The sequence below is a fragment of the Notothenia rossii genome, assembly GCF_949606895.1.
Source record: "Notothenia rossii genome assembly, chromosome: 10".
NCBI lineage: Eukaryota > Metazoa > Chordata > Actinopteri > Perciformes > Nototheniidae > Notothenia > Notothenia rossii.
This window is the reverse complement of record NC_136908.1, coordinates 20,188,526-20,215,143: the sequence shown is the minus strand read 5'-3', so window position 1 is coordinate 20,215,143 and position 26,618 is coordinate 20,188,526. Positions and strand designations below refer to the sequence as shown.

The following is a 26,618-nucleotide window of genomic DNA, read 5'->3' as shown; positions in this document are numbered from 1 at the left end:
TCTCGATTGTTATAAGACTTGTTGATTACCTTAGCTCTTAGTCTGAAGCACATGATCGATGATTAATGACGTTGACTCCCTCTTGAGCCTTAAACTATGTGCATGGCATTGTTTCAAAGATTAAGGGCACTGAGTTTAAAACACTTAGCAGTCCCCCTTCATGTTAGACATAATGTGCTTGCCAGAGGTGGAGCTGCTAATGGCAAACTGAGGAATAAACGGTGTATATTTTTTCCATCAAACTGAACTCAGGAGTAACAAAACGGCGTATAATGCAGTCTTCAGCATGTCATTTTGACGTGACCGGCATTTGGCAGCACGCAAACAAAGGTTCAGTTGAAGAACAAAGAGTGCAAGTACAAAGCATCCACAGACATCATGGAACAAATGCACACACATACGTAAAGCCTAATTATAGTGATAGGGTTCAAACGAAACACATGACGAAAGTTCAGTCAGCGGTGCAGAACACGGGACTCTTACTGACCCCACGCGCCTCATGTGATAATGATATAGTGTATTTGTTTGGATATATAATGTGTAGCGAGATAACCATGCACACACTTGTATATCTGATTCACATGCACACACATATTCATTTCCATTGAGCAGCAGCACCTGTGTGCAGTGCAGGAATGGTTGATATTGTAGGCCTGCTGTGGCTTGAAAGACTGTATTCATCCCTTTCCAGAGCACTGACTGACACACTGACGTGTGTGTGTGTGTGTGTGTGTGTGTGTGTGTGTGTGTGTGTGTGTGTGTGTGTGTGTGTGTGTGTGTGTGTGTGTGTGTGTGTGTGTGTGTGTGTGTGTGTGTGTGTGTGTGTGTGTGTGTGTGTGTGTGTGTGTGTGTGTGTGTGTGTGTGTGTGTGTGTGTGTGTGTGTGTGTGTGTGTGTGTGTGTGTGTGTGTGTGTGTGTGTGTGTGTGTGTGTGAGGTCGGGTCAATGCACAGGTCATAGCAACATATTCTATCATTTGAGTGTTCATGAATGGGAGCAGCTCATGTGTTAAATTGTACACGTATATCACAGTTGTGTGTGTGTGTGGGTACCTAAGGCACTTATGTGTGTTCGCCTGTGGCACAGGTGTATGTATGCACAGCAGAGCTTTACATAACACACAGCGTGATGGATCTCAGGTGGGAGCCCCAAAAAAGCTTTTGAAGTATTAACTGTTCAATAATGGATCGCTCTATTTATTTAGAAGGAATGCAAATAAAATATGATTCACCTAATCTGTCAAGACAAGTAATATCTTCATTTTTAAAAGCCTCCAAAACACATCACGGAACGGGAAATGTTTTGCATATACTTAAGCCATGACTCTACCTCCCAATGAGCTTTAACATTGTAAATAAAACTGCTAAAAGATCTATTTGCAAAGTGGCAAAAAAGTCAGACCACAAATCCAAAAAGGGAACTGCAAATGTGAATAAAGTCGAGGCAGGAAGCATTATGTGTTGTGTCCGTGGTTCTGGTGTGACCATTAAACGGTCCTTTTGGTAGTATGTTACATTAAGTGTGGCTAGCTTTGGGAGCTGAACATTTCCAGAAATGAAAAGGAAGTTGTCAGATATCAAAGTCAAATACCAAGCAGTGCAGACGCGTCCACCAGCAAAGCATCAATGTCAATGGTGGGGGTCAGAGGGCACGAGCGTCTGGTGTCTATAATTGGAGACTTCCTCATCAGAGGCACTCCATTATGTCTTTTAAAAACATTTCACTAGCAATCTATCTTTTTTATGTTGTCTGTCAGAAGAAAATGACTGTCTAGGCCTGGATATTTGTTCTCAGGAATGTCCCAGAGAAGTGTTTGTATACGTGGCTCAAATGTATTGTAGGAATGCACATTTACAGTCCACTTTGTTTAGAAAGCTTCCCAATATTATGCAGGTGCAGTGGCTAGTTTGTACAAACCCAATGCATATAAATGATGCACCTGGTTTTTCTGCATTAAATATTTACAAAAGCCAAATCAAAAATCAGCAAGGTTATTTAAATACTCTTAACCTTTGCTGACATTATCCACCAATGATGTCAGCAAAGGGCTGCAGCTAATACATTTTGATATATTAATATGGATTTGTCTGTGAATGTCTTTCGTATTTTCATCAATGAACTCCCAAACATATACATCAATACTTCCCAGAGCCCAGTTGCGTCTTTAAATGGCTGTGTTGTTATGACCAACAGAGTGGAATTTGCTTGACGAATGTCCTATAAGATTATTTTATCATTAAAATAGTTGGCAGCGAGTTATGTGTACACTCATTATATACAGTACACTGTGCCATAAGCTTGACGTTAAGCTTCCACAAATAATTGTTGAAAGATTTTTTCCCATCCATCCGCCCCCTGTCCGCTTAGCAGGCCGGTCCAAGGACATGAGATAAAGAGAGACCTGTTTTCTCTCACACACTCCCTTACAGATGGTCTTGGCACCCTCTCTTAGTATTCCACTTTCCCATCTTTTTCAACCAGAATTCTGTCTGTTGGCGGCCGACAGCAGCTGAGCACAGCGGAGCTTCAGTTCTGGGCCACATGCTACTCAACCAAACCCCTCGCATCAAGGGAGCAGGCAGCCTGTTTGCGCAGAGAGGTAGATGACAGTCGCTCATGCATTTAAATAGAGGCGAATGTACATGCACACATTCCTGCCCACTGAGCCGAGAAGTGCATCTCAGGCCTGAAAGATGAGAAGTCTTGTACAGGCAGCTACGGGGGATGTTATACAGGCTCTTTATTCTACTTCCTCTAATATGCACTGCAGCTCCTGGGAGAATACTTTCTAAGTTAGCAGCATAACTATTAATTTCCTGTTCTCAAATAGACGTAAGGCCCGGGTCTTGTATAATGTGCACCTGTGGGCTTAACGTTAAGCTAAGTGCGTATTAATGTGATTCAGGTGAAGGGCTGAAAATCTGCTGTTCTGGGGGCTAGAGAGAAATATAAATGCGGCACCGATGAAGGGCCATGTGCCCGCTTAGTTTCATGTTTTATTCAAAGTGGCAGCGGGTCACCGAGACCTTTTTGACAGAACAAGCTTTTGTCACAATGCTAATGTTCTCCCCAGGTTAAGTGGGCACTGCAGGCTTTGTCATTTGTCGGCCACGAGAGGGAAAGAAAGAGGAGCTTTTTAGTGCAGCTAAAGGTTGCCATGGGAGCCAGAGGTGGCTTTTAATTAAAAGAGGAAAGTAATGATGTCGATGACAATTCTGTTGCTGTTTGTATCGGCTGTAATGGCCTTACTTAAGGCTTTTATATGTCTACTCCTTTTGTTGTTTGGCTCTCTTTTTTCCTCATCTATCTACCTTTGGGCTCTCAAAGTCCTTGTAAACCTACGGGTAATTTAAAGGCCATATAATATAGTTTACACAAAATAATTGAGCAATATTTTTCGGATTTGGTCATTTTTCATGAAAAAAAATTAAATATTTTTAACTTGGACATTTGTGTGTGAAAGTCAAATATACTAGAGCTGATCCAATTAGTTGACTAATTGATATACACAAAAATAATTTGAAACTTATTTGATGAAAAAGCCAGATATGATCAGGTTCAAACTTCTCAAATGCGAGCACTTGTTATACAATATTTGTATTATTTGGGCCAAAGAAACCAGTTAATTCAGGTTTAAAGAGGCATCAATTAAGAGATAACAACATGATGTGTTGTTAAAGAGTTTTCAAGATGTAAATACACTTACACCATAGAGGAATCGACATTTAAGATTCAACAGGTGATTGGTCAGTTGGGCATCGTAAGGGATCTTCTCTTCCTCCAGCAGACGGTTCAAAGGAAAACTCCTTTCTGTTTATCAGCTCTTGTTATTCATACAGCTGCTGCCAGTTGTGTGACTCGACTCCATTTTGAGTCCCTGCGAGTGGTTTGAGCCTCTGATATATGGTATTCATGATGTGGGCTGCGCTATCACTTCCAGCTAAATGGAGAACCTCCAGATTGTTCCCATGCTGCGCCTTAGTGCTTTCGGGTTATTGAAGTCTTTGAGATACTGAATATGAAACCTGTTTTATATAACACACTTAAATCTCTCCCTCTCCTTTCGGCGTGTGCTCTTCTCTACACTGCTCAGCTCAAGCTTTTCTCTTAAGCTTCATATTTCTCCCTGGTCTGGAGGGAAGAAAGCCACCAAATCTTCCTGTTTCCCCCCTGCTCAGCCTCAGAGATGACTAGAAGGTGAAGCGTATTTCCCAGTGTCTAGAGTTTCACAGCTGACAAAGAATCTAGGCTTTCCCGAGCGTATCAGAGGTAGTTTAACGGTGCTGAGGAATGTCCCTTGCTCCCGATCGCTGGACAGGGCAAGCAGGGAGGCATATGGAGGGAGGAGAAGAGGGAGTGATCCGCAGTAGAGCCCACTAGGCCTGGGAATCTTCAGAGTTCCTTCTGGTGCTTAACGCAGAAAGAAAGCCAGTTACGGTCCATGAGGCTGGATACCACAGCACGGAGGTATTCTTTAAATAGGGCCATGTTGAAGCCACATGAGCTCCACATTGTTCCCCTCTTTATGAGTCCTGGCAGCGCTCAAGGAGAAACTTCACAGTGAGAAGGTTTACATTAACTTTACATTCAATCTGATCAGGGCCTCCGGAGAGCCTCTTGACGGAATCAGACAGCCTTTAATTAGAGTGCTGAAATATGTTGTGGTCTTTGATGGAGTAAATCAGCTATAATGTCTTGCAGCATGTGAGACCTACTTAGAAGAACACAAAGCTGCTACGAGATAAGAATGTTACAGTTATTTTTACTCAATTGAACATTATCCATTGTTCTATTAGCTTCTAAACACAGCTAGACAGGTTGGGGTGAGAGTGAGGCGAGCACCATTGTTCCCTCTGGCACCGTCAGTGGTCTGTCAGCATGCATCTGCTTTTCTTGGAACCCACGAAATTGACTTTCATCCTGTTGGGAAGCAATACTGCATGGGAGGAAATCATAGACACTCCATGTTGTGTCTTTCTGGCCTATGGGAAGGGGGAAAACAATGGAGCATGTGGTGCTAGTTCAAAAGCAGTATGTTATGGTAGGCAGGGTTACAGATCTACCCATGCACTGTTAACATGCTAGGAGTTATAGCAATATACAACTAGAGCTGAGTCAGATAGACCCTCTTAGGCTCTACTAAGTGACTTCTTAGTAAAAACAATGAAATCTAGAAAGTATCAAGAAAAACTAAGGAGCTAAAGTATAAATCTGAGGCCATTCTTAGACACAGCAACACTCTGAGCTAAATTTTAACATGCCCACAAGTATAATATGTACTTTAAATTATACTGTTTGCTAATTAGAAGGACTTTGGTCATGAACTTACACATTGCTCAGGTTGGAGCATTCAGCAGAGCACTGGTGTCACATTGTGTGATCATCCATCCGATAGTTGTTGAGAAACCTAAAATAGTAGTCGGCCTTGTCACACCTAGAGTCACAAATCTAACATGGCCAAAGAATTACCGGTATGTGGATTTTACGTCTGTCCATCAACAAAAAGTCCTTGTAACAACCAGCCGTTCGTGTTCTCAATGCACTTGTCAGGGTAGAAAATGCTCTGACATTGAGAAAGTAGATGATCTGTCATATATTTCAGAAAGTCGGTGTATTAGCTGCACAGTGAAAGGCTGAGCCAGCGAGCCCACACGTCCGTTTGATCTGCAGCAGTTGCAGAAATGTCTGCTGTATTTAATTGTCCTTCAGACCGTTTACTTAATCTTTATGAGGACATACACTTGTGCTAATGTAACCTTTCAAGACTGCTCCCATCCTTTTATTAATAGTGTGCAGGCCAGTGTCAGAAGAACAAATGGATAACTCATCTTGCCTTCTTTCACCCATGTAAAGACGTATCTTGAAAAGCATTATATTATTAGGATTCCTACAGGAAGTCCTCGTTGTCGCTAAGGCATCCTCTAAAAACATAGCTAAATACTTTCATAAGTTGATCTAATGATGAGATGTATTTACCTTTTTCAGACCAAAACCTATAATGTCTCTCAATATTCTCTGACTTCCCCTCGCCTGTGGTTCTGAACCCCAAGCCCATTAAAACTGGCCAAGAATATATACTTCATCATATATGTATTTTGAAATGCCTTCCCCTGAACAACCCAGCTCTGTAGTTCCCAGCAGTAGTAAACAGTGTTTTTGCTTGGGACCATTTTAAGCTGCGGATAAATACACATTTGATGCGCCTAAGAGTATTTACGGCAGCAGGATGGTGTATGTGGGATTGTCTCAGAATAAACTACAGATCCCATGTTCATTGCAATGTGTGGTTCATTGATGTGCTTGAAATAGACTGGATTTTCTGACAATAAGACACATTTAGAAAACTACCCATAAATCATTTACATGTCTAACAGTGATCCACCTTCAGATTTAGAAGGGCCATAAGTTGCACACACCAAAGGTTCGTGTGGAACCCCTGGAAGTTTGAGCTGGAAACCCCTCCGGCTCCTGCCAGCCCCCTTATGGTGGGGCTTGAGCCCTGTGGAATGTGGCGTATGCCTTCCTATGTCAGACGGCCGTTTGTTTTGGAATAGGAGACGATATGAATCTGAGCCGAATACACCCACAAGCTCAGCTGGAGGGAGCAGGGGGGTCACCTACAGAGGCAACATAATCTAATCCTTTAGGCGTAGGGAGAAAACGGAAAGAGTCAGCGGGGGGCGGGATGAAATTCCCATTCCCAAGTAATTGTATAGTGTTGATCCTCTGAAAAAAAGGAACTCACCATCTTGTTGCAAATGTAAAGCTGTTTTGTGTTGACTTTAAGCAATGTTTTTTCAAGTTTTTGGAAATGGATGCAAGCTATTTATAAGTTAACAACTGAGGTAGGTAGACTACTTTCATGCTTTGTATAGCATACAAGCCTATAGGTGTGCAAACCGTAAATCTCCACTCCAGATGACAGCACCACACTCTTTGTCTCAGTTGGGCTCTCTCTTTTGCACTTCCTCTCCAACTCTGTCTGTCTCCGTCCCACCCACACACACATAAACACACACACACTTCTGCACACAGCAATTGTTACCCGCCACAACTCGGCTGGAGCAGCTCCAGACCTTAAGGGCTCAGAGAGAGAGTTTGATTTGTGTTGACTTCCTGCAGGAACTCCCCCTCTCCTTAGCCCACGGCTCAAAGACTATCAATTAGTTCCTTAGTATGATCCCTGGGAGGGCAATCAAAGTTAGAGTGGGTTCAAAGAGCACAAAGGCAGACACACACACAAACAGACTTTTTTCTGGCCTGTTAGAGTTACAGTTTGGACATCCTCTCCAAGGTGGGTGTTACTGCCTGCTCTGCTGTTATTTACATTTTCCAAACAATCCTCACCCCCCACATGCATGACTCGGAGAACTTTCTTTCTCTCTATCATGCCTCTAGCTTTAAGAGCCATCAGCAGGTGTTCCGGCACAAAGTTAATGTTTGAATGTCTTCCTATCCTGATTTATTTCCACTGTCTCTAATGACAACACCATCATGTTTCCAGCTGCTTTTCATACTTCTTCCCTGATGGCAGCAGCTGTCTGCTCTGTTGATGGGTGATGCTGCATGAATCCAGGGGAGCCAATTTGTCGCCCTACTCAGCCACCAAACTCTCCTGGACTTGCCTTTTCCAGTCACTACTCTCCACTTCTCCAAACATCAATTCAATGACATTGGGAGTGTATTATGTCCATCAATTGTTATTATTACATATCCTTTCATGAGTTTGTTCTTGTTTGTTGGGTATATAATTTGTAAATGTCACACTAATGAGCCTCAGTGGAAGAAGGGAGCCACAGGACATCTGAATATCGTCAGGGCAATTTGTAACAAAGCTGACCACCTCAACATTCACTACATAAGCCATGTTTTTTTTATTCATGTATTTAACAGGGACAGTGCACATTCATTAACATTGCTGTAAATGTGCCACAGTTAGCCAAGAGGCAATTTTTCGTCTGTAGCCCCTGGACAGTTTTTACAAGTCAACCTAAAACATTTCATTTTAAAGGTGGGGTAGGTCATTTTGGAGAAACCAGCTCGAGTGCGCTAGAATTTGAAAATACACAGCTGGAAAAATCTGCCACTTCCTTACAGAGCCCCTCCTCCAACACACACGAACGTGCACATGACCAATGAGGGCACGAGATAAGTTTGTGCACAGATGGAAGGCTGACAGGCAGGTAGGCCATCCAGTTATTTTAGCCGGGCCGGGTAAAATGATTGGTCGTGCTTTTTATAGTGCACAGATGAGATTTTTTAATGGATTTTTTGTCAAAGCACTTCAGATATTCATTGCTATCGGGATGTTAAGAGCATTCCATGGAATATAACAAAAAGTGTATCTCAAGCCGGTTTCTCAAACTTACCTACCCCACCTTTAAACAAGTAAATACAATCAAACAATCAAGCAACATACATTACTGGAATACTTAAATAAAAAAATAAAAGACAGAACAATGAAACGAAACCAATAAAACAAAACAAAGGAACACAGGCAGTGGGTTGCAACGCAGCGTCCACACGGCCGCGTGCGTTGAAGCTTGCCGGCGGGCGTGTCTGAAACTCGACCAACAACCAATCACATGAATCCCCCGCCCCGGACACACAAGCACACGGTTTGACTGGCTAGAGCTTGTACTGGCATATGATTTGATTGGCTGACGCTTCCGCCGAAGCTTCAAAAGTTGAACATTGCTCAACTTTTGAAGCGAGCAAAGCGAAGCAACGCTCCCACAATGCAGTTCGTCAAAGCGTGACGTCACCACATTCAAAGTGAATGGGTAGAAGCGTTGAAGCTTCAACGCACACCGCCGTATGGACGGGCCGTAAGGAGCAGAAGATTGTGTCAGTGTCCGCAGAGCTGATTCCTCACTAGTCAGGTGTTGAGTTTGGATTGAAATTAACAGAATGTAGTCTGGTCTCTGATTGGAGATGGGATTGAGTTCCATTGCTGAGCAGCTTTAACAGAAAATGAAGACTGACTGAAAGAACTTTTTCTGAGTGGAATAATGCAATCTCCTCTCGCTACACCTCTTGTTATCCTAGTTGCAGTTGTATGTTAATAAACTGTCTAAGAGAAGATGAGGTAAGGCCGTTGACGATCTTGTCAAAAAGGCAAGCATGTGCATGTTTAATTCCCAGCTCAACAAGTTGTATTTTTGGAGTATTGGGTAGTGATGCGAATAAACCTGAAATGTAACTGATATAAACTTTTGAATGTATTATGATGTGTCTACCAATCGTAATCTGTAGTTTCATCAGTGTTGAATACATTTTAAATTAATGTATTTTCTGATTTTGCATTAACTATTTTACAATAATCACAACAAGAAATAAAAATAGGAAATTCAGAGTAAGGACAAATACTTTCTTATCAAGCCACTTTAGAAAAACTCTACCGCTTCTGTCCCTTGTCTTCTTCTGGGAGTGGGGGGACATCTTGAATGCCTGTGACAGCCCATATTCCCTCCTCTTCTCTGCAGTTTTTAAGTGTCCTGTCTGTGGTGCAGTAATAAAGTCCAGGTCAAGGGGGGGGGGGCCGGTGGGAGGAAGAGAGGGTCTGTAGAGGGAGTTTGGTTTGTTGACAGCAGAGTTGAAAGGGGCCGAGCTAGTCTGTGCTGCTGTATTGACCTTGTGCATGGATCTGTGGAAGGCCAAGTAGAACAGTTAAAGTGAACCAGGCCAATCTGCCACCTTTACTTTGTTAATTAGGGATTAACAAGCTCTTTCTCTCTCTCACACGCACACGCACACGCACACACACACACCCTCCCCTTCACATATTGAGTTGTCTTATATGCAGATTTACCTGATTGTGATAATGAAAACTGATTTATTCCACAAGACAGAACAAAGCAAACAATCCAGTCTTATGCTTCCACAGTATGCATTTCAAGAAACTTGAATTTGGCAAAGTAAAAACAAATATAGAGGCAAAATAATCTCTAGCATGCAATTATAAATGATAGTAAAACTGGAAAAACTAAAGGATTTGTGTATATTATCAAGTTATTAAGTTTATGTAACAGTTTCAAACAGCTATATTTTCTTTCAAACCTTATTGTTTTACATTTCCAAGCAAAACAAAACTGTGAGAAGTTGACATATAACCCTTTTTTAAACTTCAAGCTTTTACATTTTGATTGAACAAGTAACAAAGCTGTTTCCCCTTGCTTTTAGTCTCCGTTCTAAGCTAAGCTAACCGTCCTGCTTAATACTTAGCGTAGAGATATGAGATCAGTAGCAATCGTCTCACTTTCTTCAACTTATCGTGAGAAAGTATAACCATAAATGTTGCTTGATAAATGAGTCAAAAGATAAATCAATTATAAAACTGCAGTGTTGTTTTGACTAATCGCATCAATTAGTGAAGTAGAAGCGTGTTTGAATCAAATTAATACGAGAGGTGGCATGTTTGCAATTAAAAAGGCTAATGTGCATCTACTGTAGATTTTTCACTTTTAAATATAAAGCAGGGGTGGTAGTGAAGCACAATGACTTAAACAGTGAGTCACTATGCTTAAAAAACAGAGACGGGTGGTTTTATATTTATCTGTTGTGGTTCTATCTAAGCTGAACTCACGCTATAAATACTTTATTACTTATCAGATCTGCACACACAGATATCAGAGTAAAGCTCTGAGATTCCACAGATTATAGGGGTATAAGTATCATCACTGTGTGATCAAAACTCAGGGCAGAGAAGGCAAACCCAGAACACACACAACGTAGCTTTACGGGGCCAAAACTGCAAATATGTCTTACCTTTGCTGTTTTTCTGATCAAAAGTTGTGTACTGATAATCCATCTTCATATTTACGGCTATAACCTAGTTTTCAGTTTTCAGAGCGCAACATAGCTTTCGGTTTGGGCAAACTGCGTGCGCATCACTCTCACTCCTCAATGGTAATGTGTAGGTGGATTTTAGGAACGTCCATTTCGATTCTATTGGCTCTAACGGTTCAAAAGAGGTGTCAATCATCAAAATCGACCTAGGGGGGCCATATATATGTCAAATCCACCCAAATGAGGCCAGAAGTATAGGGCTGCTCAATTAATCGTATTTTAATCGCAATTACGATGTTGGCTTGCAACGATTATGAAAACAACATAATCAAAATAAAACGATTATTTATTTAAAATAATTTTTATTTCAACATTTTAATTTTTTTATTGGTTTGTCAGTTGAATTATACTTAAAGTTCTGGGTAATCAACTGTTAAAAACATATTTTTTTCATAAATGGATGTTTTCAAAGTAAATGGATAATCGTTTTTAATAATTGTGATATCAATTATTGATCCAAATAATCGAGATTTTGATTTTTGCCATAATCGAGCAGCCCTACCCAGAACTGGTTTTTTTTGTGCTAAATCTCTCTAAAAAGGTCACTTGTTTTGTTTTCAACAATCTTGATACAGAGAACTTATTATGTTATAGTTTGGATTCCTAAAGCTTTTAGTCTCCGATCCCATCATTTAAGGGTGGTTTTCACTATAAGTAATGTGTTTTTTTTGGACGGACACTACAATTTTTTATTTTATTTTATTTTTATGTTCAATCTGAATTTACTTTAAAAAAAAAAAAAAAGATATATTGGTTCTGACTTTTCTACATCCAACTCACATGTTTATCATTGCTTTGAGAAAAAAAGATTATTAATTTACCCCTTTTAGAAGTGAAGATATAGTCATTTGTTCTGGGAATGCCATTTTCGAGCCTGAGACCTGAAAAACAGGCTCAGGGCTGAACAGGTTAAGGAAATGGTTAAGAACCATAGACGGTGGCAGACCGACGATGGGGGATCAGTCTGTCTGCCGTGCATTTTATTTTCCCCTTTTCCTCTCTCTGAAGTCGCTGTTATGATGTGTATTCATCTCACACCTTAAGATGTGAGATCTGGATAACGGTTGGTGTGTGTGTGTTGGTTGGCACATACATTATGTATCCCGCGGGTGCTTTCATGGCCACGCAGATGTTCATGTGCGTCTTCACTCCTTTGAGGAACACCATTCCCCCTTGGTGTGACTTGGGAGTTGAGCTAATATTTGTTGTGTTAGAAGTGAGAGCGGAGTGTCAACAGTAAGAAGTCAGGAGCCCAGGGTTAGTTCAGATGACTCCATTTCCCTCCAAACGTATCCCCTCGTCACCTCCATCCATCTTCTTTTAGAAAGGATGCAAACACTACACCGACACACATACACTCGCACCGACTGTACACAGTGCCTTTCAAGCCCTGCTAGGCACGGACATTGAGATTTTGACAGGCTTTTAGCAGAGCAACCCCCAGGCTACGCGATTGTCTGCAGCGGTGGGTTATTTCCTCCCTCCCCTCCTCTCTCTTTTACATCCTCTCGCACTATTTGCCCACCCCCACTCTTTCCTTTATCTCACACTCTCCTCTTCTTAGTCAATCCTTCTCTGCCATCTATGTTTTGTTCAGTCTAGGTCCGCAGCTCTTCTCCGAGGATGCATGTCCAGCAGAGAGAGTGACTGAGAGACAGACAGAGAGACCCCCCCCCCCTGGCTTATTAGTTCATTAGAAGGCAGGCATGCCAGTAACAGGAGCTCTTCTCCCAGCTAATAGAGGGGCATACATGGCTGGCTACTTGCTCATTATGGCAGCTCGCCCTCCTTCTTGCTCACTTTCTCTCTCTGTTTCTGTCCCTCTCACTGAGCTTAGTCAGACTATGTAGGTAGGACCTGCTTGTTAGGGTGTCAAAATGACTGTATGTGTGTGACTTGAGTGTGAATCTGCATGGAAGAATTGACTAGATAATCACCCAAATGATGAAAAGTAATAGAAAGCTCAAACAAGGCTGTATGTAACTAGATTTCACATTTCAAATAAATTCTAGGGGTCAAGTGCTCTTTGGTCTCTAGAATATGCGTTGATGATGTTAAATGACGCATATTCAACTTGTGCTCAAGGTTAAAAAGATCGGTGATGTGTATGAAAACAAAAAAACGAAGCAAGAAGGTTAGACAATGTTGGTTGTTTCAGGGAACTGATGACACGATTAATATGGTCATTGATAACCATGAGTCTGAATGATCAGCAAGAATAGGGAAAGTTATCACAAGGCCAAATCATCTTATATGTCATTGTGGCGAATTTCCACGTAGATATGGCTGTTGAAATATGGCTGTTGAAATATGGCTGTTGGAATATGGCTGTTGAAATATGGTGATTTACTGCTTTTATATTGCCAGCACAGCGCTTTAAAGGGTGACAGATTGAATTTCATTGTGGCAAGCGCTCAGGCAGTGGCCTCATTGAAATGAATGTGCTGCTTTTTAACAGAGAGCTTAAGTGTGAAATATGAACGTTGCCCAAGAAGCCTGGCACGTGGTGTGTGTTGTCGTTTTAACCTGGAGAAGATGTTCAGATACAGTGATTGCAGTTTGTTGTCCCATTGAGAATGTGTGCCTTTGTGTATGTTTGCTGTTTACTCAGGAGGAACATTGTTGTTTGTCGGCTTCTCTCTCTGCTACACTGCTCCAAGGCCTCCCCCCTCTCAAGCATGCTATTTTTTTAAACCCACTGCGAGGTGTACAGCTTGAGCTCGAAAAATGACACTTGTTAAAGCAAGACTAGTGGAAAGTTACGCCTCATTTACGAAGAGCTACTGAGAGTCTTTGACGCGTGAATTTCCCAGAAACCGCTCTTTATTTGATACCGGTTGTCATAGTGAAGTATAAGTCAACATCTTTTACTCTGTATTGTGTTATTTTAGATGATTTAACATGGAATACATCCCTCACAAATGTTAAACCGCAAAAGGTAACTTTACTATCAACACTTCAGAAAGCTTTTTTAATGATCCCTTCATTACAAAATGGTATCATTGATTGTTAGCTGCTATAAAAAACGATTTACAATTTATGATTCAATATTAAGTTGCTGCAGATGTTACGTTTTTACATTTTCTCTGGCTCTTAAATATCTCATTAGACAATAGATGTAGTCAATGCGGACGACGAAAGGGGGACAAATTGCTTTGTCTTTGTTTCTAAAGAGGGAAGAATCAATATACTTTTGTTGTATAATATATGGGATTCTGAAACTGTTCAGTCAACATTCAGAGGCAAAAGGTTGCTGGATTACATTTTTCGAACTGGATCCATTTTACAAGCTTCCTGCCCTGAATCTTTTTCTCCAAGTAATTGCTCTTTAGCCTAGAGCAGCCATGCAAACTGTGGACTTCTGCGAGGCTGCATCTGTCAGCTGACTGGTGTCCGGCGTCCGCTCTGCTTTATTTGTTGGTGGACTGATGTCTGGTTCAGCTCAGACTCAGCGATAAGGCAGAGACTACCTGTAAATGTCAATGCATTGATAAGGATAGGAAGTTAATCTGAGCTGCTGTGTGCACAGACAGCCTCTGTAAGTGAAAAAGAAGTTCTACTTTATCAAGTGTACACATTACCTTGCTAGATTGGGTGTTTCTCTTTGTGGCAAGTTAAGTCAGCAAAGTTTATCGAGGTCAAACAGACCATTTCCTCCTCTCAGATATGGACTGATTTGGTGTTTACAGTTGAACCTCTCTAATCCAAACTCTTTGTTCAAAGTGTTGAAACATGAAGATTATAGAGAGTCGGTGTACTTGCAAATCTAAAATCAACAGAGCCACTGGACACTTACCTTGGTGCTAATCTGAAAAGTATACTCTTGGTTGGATGTGTCCTTGTAATGGTTCAAAGAAAAGTTTCACATTGTGGGAAATGAGCGTATTGTTTTGCAGCGAGTTATATATTAGATACAATGTGCATCTCCTTATTGTAAAGGGAAGTAGTCGGTAAGGTTAGCTTAGCATAAAGACTGAAAACTTAAGGAAACAGCTAGTCTGACTATTTCAGGGCTAACCAAAGTCAACCCCATTGGCACTTTTCAAGCTTATTAATAAATGAAAAAAGAAAGAAGACGTGTATTGATTTGATTGATTAAGAAGAAATAACATGTTTTAGAGGTGCTGGAAGTAAGATTATGTTAACTTTGAAATAAATCATTATCTGCAGACCTTATATTGCATCTTAAGGGACTCATGGCTTGTGCGTATAACCATTTACTCACTTAACAAGTCAGGTGAAAGTGTTTTCATTAAAAGTATGTCTTTGAAATCTATGTTCAATTGGCCGGAGGGGAGTTGGAGCTTCATTGGGAATACGTAAGTCGTTAAGCATTTCCTCACAGGTCCATGCATGTGTGCACAGTGTTCTGTTACATGCTCAATTGCTCCCTCTAATGTATGCATAATCAATGAATCAGTGAATGCTTGCATACATTTGTAAAACATATCCACTCATGCATGCATGTATGTGTGGCCTCTATCTCATTAGTGTCCTTTGTCACCATTTGATCTGTGGCCTGCCTTCTTTTGGGCCATTGTGCTCATATCGCCAATGCATAAAGACCTGTGGACCGGTGAATTGGTTTGCAAGGGATAGAAGAGGGGGGGGGGGGGGGGGTTTGTTTGGAGCAGAAGAAGGCAGCAGAGGTTAAGATAAAGTTGCTTTGAACAAATGCTCTCTTTGATCAGGGGGCTCAGCGGTGAAAGGCCTTTCTTCCAGAAGTCAGAGGCAGTTGAGAGAGGAGAGCTGGAGATGCGTATTGTTCTGTTTCATCTCGTCTCTGTCTTTCTTTTCTTTTTTGCTCTTTCACTCTGTTGTTAGCTGAGTGTACTCCCTGCCTCTTTGTTATGGAGAGTGCCTCTCTTTCATTACTCCAGACACACACACATATGCACAGACAATGACTTAAAAGAATGACCAAACACACTCACATCAGAATACCCCCAAATGTGATTTACATTTCTGAAATGCAGCAGACGTAAGTGAAGGGAGGCCTTTTCTCAGTTTGTGTGATGTATTGCTAAAAAACTTTCACAGAAAACGTAAACGATCGATTTATTTTTATTTTTGAAAACATTTATAAAACAAACATCTTAAAAAAAGTATTTTCAGCATCTTGATTTGGAGTATTAGCTACTCTATACAATTTTTGGGATAGTTTGTGAGCTTACACGCTTTTAAGAAGATGAAGAGCTATGGAAAAGTGTGATGGATTTTATTTCATTGCTTTCTATCTTTTTTTTGTAATCATAAAAAAAGTCTTCCCTTTCCAAACGAGAATTCCGATTGACTTGACTTTCTCACAGGAGGCTTATTCTTTGTCCTTAACAAAAAAAAAATATTATTTCCTGTCAAGCAAAGTGATTATTTTCTCCAATCTACCTTCATTCAGCCCTGGGTTTATCAGCAAAACAGAGCTGGAACACACACACACACACACACACACACACACACACACACACACACACACACACACACACACACACACACACACACACACACACACACACACACACACACACACACACACACACACACACACACACACACACACACACACACACACACACACACACACACACACACACACACACACACACACACACACACACACACACAGATGATATATTGGGGGGGGGTCTCTCTTTATACTCTTTTTTTTCTAAAGCAGGACTATCAGTAGAGAAGGGCCAGTACAGCTGACTACAGATTGGTGAGAAGGAGTTGAATAGATGTTGCCATGGATGCATTATAGCTATTCCGGTCACACACACACTCAACCTGACTTCACACACACTCAACACAACATATAAATAGTTACATGTTCTCCACACACTCAGTAAAACAGCTGCTATACGTTAGTGTCCAGCATACATGCGGCTCTTCAAGCCACTTTAGAGCAAAAACTCCTCTTTCTTATCTTATTTATCATTAAAGTCTCGACTTACGCACCGTGAGAGGAAGTGTTTTTAAAACAAAGAGGCACTGTTAAAACGGTGGGCTTTTCAGCCAATCACTCCATTAAGCTGGAACACAAACATTCCCACCACTCAGGCTTGTTGTCTAGACAACAATGATGTGGGAGGAGCTACGTGTTGTGATTGGACAGTCACCTGTGCATCATTTAAGTCAAATTTGAAATGGCTGTGTGGCTCTGCAGGTAATTCTGTTAATCTGATTTGTATTCCCCTTATAATATACCCTGACCCCTTGGCTGATACCCTGACTTTCTTCAGCGCTAGCAGGTTGACATTTTAGATGTAGAGTCACAACAACATTACATTTTGCACCAACAGGCTTTTGCCAGAAGGCTATCAGCTTTATTTATCCCTTTGGGAAAGTTCAGGCGTTTATAGCAGCAACAGGGTCAGAGTTAAAAACAGGATTCACACAAGGTACAAATAAAGAAAAACAGAATACAGCATTTAAATAATAATACAAAATGTTTTTAAATAAAGTGATAAAATAACTGTTGCTAATTGAATCAAGGAATATTAATTACAGTTCTGTTGTACTTAATCAAGCTTTCAGCAGCAAAAATGAGCTGCTGTCAGTTAGCTGTACAGACCAGCTGGGAACAACGTGCCTAACTGCAGTAACAGAGCCCATCCAAACTGCTACACAGAGCACTGATTCCCTATTTATTCAAAATATGAATAGTTGAATGTGAACTTTGACTCTGCAAGTTCTGGGACAGTGAGCAATAAATCTGCCAAGTGTGAAAAAGATTGGATGAACAGTTCTTGCGAAGGACACACACACACAGAGACACCTTGATCTACCCTCTTTTAGATAATCATCTAGTAAAGTGTTGGTCAAAGCAAAGAGGTTTTAAAAAATGATTTACTAGCACAAACAAAAACTTAACCACTAGACTATTCATTAAAATGCAGATGTTGGAAGTGGAAATAGTCAAGGTCTTCACTGGATGTGATGCGGTGCAGGCTTCTATTAACAGACATGTGAATCAAAATGACACGTCCTTGTTATCTTGTTGTTTTGCAGATAGCAGACGCAGCCAAGACTTCCTCTCAGGCTGACGACTTGTACCTGGATGACACAGGCTCAGGAGGCTACTACCCTGAAGACGATGATGACTTTAACTCAGGGTCTGGCTCAGGTAAGATCCACCCCCCAAACACATCCTCACATACTCTCAGTCTTTGGGGGAAGATACAAACACATTTGCAAGCTCAGCAGGCAATTACCCAGAAGCGTTATGACATTCATTTTCAAGTCTACTGCAGGTAGCTGCAGCCAACGTAGAGACGTTGCATCTTTCACCAGCAGACTGAAGTGTCACTACCTCCCTCCGTCCTCTTTATCTCTCTCCTGTCTCTTATTCTCTTTGTCTATTCTTTCCATCGCCGCCTCTGTCTTTCTCTCACTAGATTTTAATTGAGATTGCCTTGTCACCCAGACTGCCACAGGGAAGTCTGCACATTTTACATGTCGTTTTTTATTAGCTCCTTTGCTGTGCCGGATTCAAGCACCTCAACAACCGTCATTCATTGGTCAGATGTAACTGTTCTCTGTGCTAGTTAAAAAGAGGACATGACCGTGATTAAATAACCCTTCCAACACTGTGAATATACCCCTTGTACTCCACTCTGTATTGTTTAGGTAGGAGATTTAAACTGAATGCCCATATTTTACCGATCTGTACAAATACACAACATATTCTTTACATTTTGTCCCTACACATGAATTGTAATACCAGATTTAGACTTTTTACTGTGCCTTTTAATAAAGATATATTATGTACCTGTCCCCCTCTTTCTCCCAGGTGTAGGTGAAGAAGTGGTGCTGGAAACAGTGACTGTCAGTATGGTTTATATCGAGCCCAATGCAGCAGAACCCACCCAGGACTCCACCAAAGATTTCACCCCCAGGGTGGAGATCGCCACAGTCAAAGAAAGGGACAGAGACATCACACCCAGGAAACCATTCAGAACAGAGGTAAGAAGAACAGCCCGCCTGATACTGGAGGTCTGAGCCTGATACAGCAGCCAACTTTAATTCAATCTGACGTTTTTTAAACAAATGGGACCACGAAATGTAATGGGCAGTGTTTTACAGTTTAAAAATGAACCTGTCTTCTCTATGCTTCTAATAATGAAAATGTTTCCAAACGTATGATATCACCGAGTTGTCGGTGGGGCTCAGGTTAACAATATATTTTAAAAAACTACAATGAAGAAGATATATCAAAGAAAAAATGGTATGTTCTTTTATTAGCTTGGTTGATCAGATGGCTGATGATTTTGATAAAAGCCAGTTTGAAATAGTATCCAATCTTTTACAAAATAAAATGAATTTCTCTTACATATGAAGCTGAAACTAGGAGGAAGTTAGCTTAGCTTCAGCTTAGCATACGATATCTTTTAAGTTTGGATAACTATCTCCTGGCTTTAGTTTCATATTTAACATCAAAGTATGAGAGTTGTATTGATTATTGAAGCAAAGGAGCAATGTTTTCAAACTATAGGAGACTATTACATAAAAAACATCAAGGAATATGTCTACCTCGTGTCATATGCTATAGGTTTATAATACTAAGACACAATACAAAGAGTGACACAGTACCCCAGTATGTCTCCAGCTGACCCAGTATGTTATCACATCCCCTGTGATAACAGAGACATGAGGTCGCTTTCAGAATAAAGATCAAGTGGTCACGTCAGTTCTCAATGTTTTCGCTCCATTGCAAATCGTGGAGGATTAGATCTCTCCGACATAATCACATATTTTGGAAGCATCCTAGATCTCACTTCTGTGGGATGCACTCTTACTGCACTGTACTGGATACTACATCTGTTTGGGATTAGTCGCCTAACCCAAAGCCAAGCCTAACTGGCCCAGTTCCATTTTTTTCCCCCTTGCCTCTGTCACCACTACCCCCTTAGCCAAATGCCCTGGCCCAGTTACATTTGAGTCTTTTGCACCCTATACACAGGAAACAAGGGCCCAGATACTTTGCTCCTTTTCCTTGACCCCCAGAAAAAACTCAGGTCTTGAACTGATATTTTTAGGCAATCTGGATCCTTACAATTTGTTCTCTCTGAACAGTGGCTATAGGCTTTACTGGCATGCTTCCGTTAGATTAGCTTAGCATAACAACTGAAAAGCGAGGGTCAGAAAGCCTCGTTCCCTCAAAAGGTACAAATATCCCCTCACCAGGACCTCTAAAGCTCAGTATTGGACACAGTATGTTGTTGTGAGAATATTTCTTGGTGGGGCGCGTAACCTTCACTGGCTGCTTGTTAACTTCACGGGAATGAAAACACTCGCAGAAATTCCTGCACGCGGCTAAGAAATAGTCCACAATATAACCTCCTGTTAAAAGACATCTTTACAGATTAGTTTGTAGAGATGAAACATGCAGGCGAGATATTACTTTCATATCACTACGATGTTATGTAAATTGCTGAGCTTAAACGTTTCTGGTAGACAGATGTTTTACCTTTGGATAGAGCCAGGCTGTCTCTTCATGCTAAGCTAAGGTAATTGGCTGTAATTCCTTATTAAATGGAGACCCATCTTCTTTTCTAACTCTCAACCAAAAAGCATATTTCACGAAATGTCAAGCTATTTCTCTAATATTATCAGTTTTGATGGTTGCAGGAAGGACTCATTCCATAATACTTAAGCAAACCTTAGTCTACTTAACACAGAGACAAGAAAAACTGAAGGACTATAGAAGTAATCTGCCAGTTGAGACTAAATCCTCTTTTCTTCCCTCATTCAGGTCCCAGTGCCAGTCACAGAGGACATGCAGAGGAACCAGATGACTAGTACAACGAGCACCCCCGGGTCCCCCAAGGAGCCCGTCGAGGTCCGCACTGAAAACCTATTCCAGAGGACTGAGGTGTTGGCAGGTATGTGTCAAAAAGAACCGCAAAAAAATTACTTAGTACGTAGAGAAAGTATGTACTATTTGTTTGACTCTGGTTTGTGTTCCAAATTAAGTTTTTTTTTTTTAATATTTGGACAATACATGGTATATCAGATTAACATTAGAGGTAATGCCCAGGTCAGCTTCATGTGGAGCTGAGCACAGATATGATGATTGATACCACCAGGATGGAGGGAATTGCTCAATTATAATATGCTAGGCAAAATAATTGAGTTCAGAGCCAGGTTTCTCCTGTTTCCAGCCTTAAAGCTGAACTACATTAGTCTTGGCTTTATATTTATTGCATAGCTCGGTATAATTAACCTCAATAAGAAAGCCTATTACCAAAATGTCAAACTATTTCTTAATATTTAGCCCATAATTAATGTGTTTTTCTGTTTTACACTCCACCAATTAATTATTTGATGCACTTCGGGAGCAATTATTGAATTTGCCATGTAATGATTCTCAAATTCTTATATGTAACAAAATGTCAGCATATTTATAGTGAATGGCTAACGGAACAGGAAATATATCCCCTGAGGGTTTCCCACCTATTACACTTCTCAAAATAATTATCTTTAATAAAGAACCATCTGCGTCCCTCTGCGGGACCTCGCAGAGTTCACAGAATGGTGGGTGTTTAAAGTGTAAATAAAGAGGATGGAAGGGAAATGATTCGAGAGAAAATCACAGTCCTCTCTGATGACTGTAATGCCATCTCTCTTCGCCAACGTGTCTGAGGCAAACATTGATTGGCACCTCACTTTCACTCTGTTGTGATACCCATCTGGTGCTGGCAATATGCAGGAACAACATCAGCGAGGACAAACCAGGACAGCATCAGTTAGACAATATCTCACATCTCTCCTATTGACAGTCTCATTTCTTTCCTTTGCATATTGCTCCAGGATAGTGAGTATTGCCAGTGTCTTTAACAAGGCCTGTAAATATTTAAAATAAATATACACTGTTATCGCCCGTATCTCATTTGCCCTTCTTCTACTGTATCATAGCCATTACTCTTCATCTCCTGTATGACTTCCATGAAAATAATTGGCGTTGATCTAATCTTCATTTATTTGCGTTACTGCTTCTTGTAGCTCAGCAGCTGGTTGTTTGCCAGGATATTTACCCATGAGGCCATGGGGCCGGTCAACATGTGTGTGGAAACGTAAAGTGGAGCAGAGGGCCAATTGTAGCACCGGGAGAGACCCTAAACAGATTAGGAAGCAATGAGGAACTGAATACAAGCATAATTGGAAGGGAGAGTGAAATAAGCACATGTGGCGTGTTGGGAGCATTAGTGGGGGTCGAAGCTGGAGGCGGGGGGCACATTTCATTCAGATTACCCTTAATGTTAAACCACTGTTGGCCTATTGGTCAAAAAATATGTCGGACAAAGAGTGTAGGGTACAGCAACATTTCCATATAACACACATCTTAAATAACCATCAAAACTGTTAGAAGAGTCCAAAACAGCAAATAGCTGCTCCTCTGGTGCCCCTGCAATTGTTACATGAAACGTTATCTTATGTCACATATTCTTGAATTATAATCATATTTGAATCATATTATATAGATTTTTGCTGGATGGCTGGCAATATTGTAGTTTTGTGATGATTTATCAGCCAGTTGATGAGCAGATATAGGCTTTAGTTAATGACATGGTGGACTGGTTGTGCTCTGTTTGTCCCCATTGGTTTTATTTAGCCAACTTCTTAGCCAATGAGCCAATGCCTTCAGCCTCTTCCTCCTAAGCCCCATTCCCTTATTGTAATACAGCGTGAGTCGAATCCACCATCATTGGGAAAACCTGGCTCTGTGAACCAATCAAGAATTTGATTCTTAATACCCTCTTAATGGAAACTCACCAACAGGAGACACATTAGAAGAAGTTAAATGAACCTTCGCAAGACACATTAAAGAGTTTTCCAATCGACATGAAGTAACAGCACTCATGTCAACATTCAGCTCAGAAAATTGCCACTTGGTTTCACAACATTTAACCCCTCAATTTTCATAATTGGTGAAGACGGTTGCTAAAATTAACTGTGTCATAATCGATTGCACAAGGCGTGTGGCGCAGTGGGTTAGTGCGTTGGTGTTCCGATCAGGGGAGCACAGGTTCAAACCCCATTGCAGTCAGCATATCGTTGTGTCCCTGGGAAAGACACTTCACCCCAAATTGCTCCTGTGGGGATTGCCCACAGTATTGAGTATGTAAGTCGCTTTGGGTAAAAGCGTCTAAGATGTACTTAAGGATGTACTTTGTTGATCCAAAATCGGGAAATTGTTTTTATTATGAAATTTAAATAATTTTTTTTTTGAATTTTCTTTAAATAAAAAAATGCGGTGCCCCCCATAGGTTGATGGCTTAATGCGCTGTTAGAATTCGCCTATACTGCCTATGCCAAGGGCCGGCCCGGAGGTGCCGCTCCACATTGCTTTTCTTCCCGACTGCAACGCTGTTGTGTGTGTGTGTGAGAGCGTTTCACATGTGTGTATGAAAGATTTGAACATATGTCTGTAAATGATTCGGGACATTGGGCCGCTGGCTCTGGCATAGGTGGGCCGTGGACTTTCACAGTGCAGTCCACTGCCGTTGCGAGTCTCTGGCTGTAACAGTCCACTACCGCCCACGAGGACCCAGGTTCGATTCCGGCTTAGGTCATTCGAGGTCTCGTTCTTCGTAGATATTGATTTTGACTTTCCCTTACCTTTCTGTCTCTTCCTCTCTCAGCTGTTATTGCCGGCGGCGTGATCGGCTTCCTGTTCGCCATCTTCCTCATCCTCCTCTTGGTCTACCGCATGAGGAAGAAGGACGAGGGCAGCTACGATCTGGGAGAGAGGAAACCCTCCGGCGCCGCCTACCAGAAGGCCCCCACCAAGGAGTTTTATGCATAAAACCATCCCGTCATCAGATCAGCGAAACCGCGAGTGACTGGCAACAAGTCAACAGCAAACCTGTTCACACAAACAACAAGAAAATGTTTTTGATTTGATTAAGGATAATAGCATAAAGGAAAGCTTTTGCATAGAGTATTGTAATTAAGACCTTTTCTTTCTTCTTTAAAAAAAAATGAAAACCAAGCATTTCTCATTTTATGGCAAATCTCAGTGTATTTAAACATTTTGTGTATTATTTGAAAAGGCTGAAAAATGACAAAAAAATCAGGATCTATAAAGGCGAGGAAACGTATCGCATCTGTCTTCTGTCAAAGGAGCGGTTTCTACTCGCTGACTACTTTTAACTGTAGCAGTATGTTATTTGTAAAGAAAAAATGTAAACGTGGAAATACTAGAATTGAATTATTCTGTCAATCCAACTTTCTTTTTCTTTTGTCCTAGCATGTCTGTTGTTGATCTCTAAAGGTGTATTACATTAATTTATCTTTTCTCTGATGTTAAAAAAATGCCTTTGTAGTTTTGATGAAGCTCTTTGGTCTTCATATTAATGCTGTTAACGGTCAATGTAAATGTCCTCCCTTCAGGTTACAATGTTTATTATTTGCTCTCACACCAGTTTTTAGTCCAACGTGACCGTTTCATTATGTCTTTTTGTTTGTTCTCTTTCTCTGTGTAGCCTTTTTTTCTCTTCTTTTTTTCAACCGCGTTTTATTTACAAACCAGGAACAAGATAAAAATAAGTGTGTCAAGGCGCGAGAAAAACCACAACTCTCGCTTCTGTTTCATGTCTCGCTCAACTTAATTTCTATTTAAATGCATTCTCTTTCTCATTGCCCATTCACTGCTTTCTGCTTGGAGTGTATGTGGAGTGTTTTGGGGTGACGTTTTCTTTCTCTGTGGCTTGTGGTGTTTTTGGCCCATAGCCGCTCCCCCCCTCCCCACTCGATCTATCGCTGGAGTTTAGTCCCTGCACCCAAACTACGCTAGCACCCTAACATCTCCTCTCCCTCTCTGTTTACCTTCACCACCACCTTCTTTTTAATCCGATTGGATCACGGCCAGTTGAGTTCTAAACCCCCGCCATCCCCTCAACTCTGTTTTAGCCACCCGTGTAGCCTGGTGTTATTGTCCCTGTCCCAGTGTTGATGCTTTAGGCCCAGAGATCTGCTCACTGGAGGCCTGCTACTGCTTGGACACAAACACACGGGGCAGGGGCCCAATCCCCACATGCAGAGCACATACCTCTGCAGCAAACAACACACAACCCCCCCAGCGCAAGAAACCTAGTTTCTCTCACAGGGATTGATAAATAAGGCTACACAGAAAATGTAAGAGTCCAGTGTTACGTCTGAATAGTCTTTGAAAAGACACTCACATTGAGGGCTGTGTTTTTTTTAGTGGTCCGTGCAGGCATTTCAAAAGAGCTTCTGTTTGGAGTTTGTGTGCCAGGTTTAAAACCCTTAGTTTGAACGCAAGGCTACTGCAAAATAGCCACGTAGCTACATCACATGGGTTAAGGTCACATGACAACAAGTTACTGTTTTTTTTTTAAATGTTACGTCTAATTGAACTTGCTCTTAAGAGATGCACGTGTGTTGTCGGGCAGGTTTGTGAAGTTGCCTTTTACAGCTGTACAGTTTTGTGAAGTAGATGCTGTCACATCGTCTAAACTCTTAACACCACCCACACGAAGCTCTTCATCTCTCTACATCTCCCTCCCACTGTTCTTCTTCTCTTCTTTAAATATGTCTGTGATCCTCTTGTCATCCACTATCCCGTCTCCCCATTTGTTTCCAGCTCTTTTCATAGCACCTATGGTACTGAATTATACTGAAAACCCCAAAGACTCACAGTATTTCTCCTCCCACCACCCCCTCAGGCCCAGCCCCCCCACCATGGCCACATCATGTTGTTTCCTCTTTTTCTTTTTCTTCACTCTTTTAGTTGTTTTTCTCTCTATTAGGAGACCTGACCTTTGAGTCTAATTGCTTATTAGTATATGAAAAGATATATAAATATATATAAATGTATATTCACAAATGTTTTAAACCTTCAAAGTGCCTACCATTTGGAAATGTTCTTGCTCAAGGAGAGCACGAGGCGGGTGTGTACACAAAGGAGGGGTGTAAACGACTTGACTGGCATTCTGTGAGCATGGATGACTGTAATGGTAACTTTTTTTTAGTCTTACAAAAGCTGACAGTATTGTACCTATAAGTTGAAACAACACTACTGAATAAACATTGTGGCCTAATATCCAGCCGCCTGTGTCATCTTTTTCTCCACACGCTTGGTTTCCCTCAATTGTGTCTGTCTTTTAAATTGATTAAGTATCTTGGTAAGGCGGCACTGATGCAGACAGCTTGAACCCTTTGCTACCTCTCACTGGGTGGTTTATTGTTTCCAGCCGATAGAAAACTGTTACTGTTACTTTAAGGGTCCAGATAAATGTAATAAATCAATAGTTTTTAGGATTAACCCATATACAGATCATAAATACCTGTTCCTTTGTAGCAGCTTATAGGGATATCTATATTTTTCCCTCTTAAAAAGTCCTATAACATTTTATATCATTGGATTTTCAACTGTCGGTCAGACAAAACATGCAGTTGAGTTGTTGCAATGGGCTTCAGGGAATTTTAAGTTAATGTTTTGCGACATATAACTGCTGCTGTATTATACATTTGAATCTGAATTTAATACAATATATAGTAGCAGCTGTAGTTTCAAATCACTGGTTTCGCACAAATGAGATCAAAGTGTATTGAGCCTTCAAGCCTTTATGTGATTGATAGGTATCTGGATTTGTTTGGGGGGGAAATAAGCTTATTTGCTTTCTTAATGAGAATTGAGGAGATTGGTATCACTCTTGTGTGTGAATATTAGGTATAGCTGAAGATAGATTAAGTTATTTTAGCATATAGACTGAAAACAATGTCTAAAGAAAAGTACTTTGTGAGATT

The 26,618-nt window shown here is 41.0% G+C and overlaps 1 protein-coding gene across 1 annotated transcript in view; it reads left to right on the top strand.

Annotated features, from left to right (window-relative positions):
• Nucleotides 1-25,911, top strand: part of sdc2 (syndecan 2) — a 45,238-nt gene extending 19,327 nt beyond the window's left edge. The window contains exons 2-5 of the mRNA XM_079653809.1: nt 17,856-17,970; nt 18,637-18,809; nt 20,599-20,728; nt 23,489-25,911. Of these exons, the coding sequence (XP_079509935.1) occupies nt 17,856-17,970; nt 18,637-18,809; nt 20,599-20,728; nt 23,489-23,652 (582 nt within the window). The 3' untranslated portion in view covers nt 23,653-25,911. The remainder of the gene's footprint in view (nt 1-17,855; nt 17,971-18,636; nt 18,810-20,598; nt 20,729-23,488) is intronic.
• The last annotated feature ends 707 nt before the right edge of the window (nt 25,912-26,618 follow it).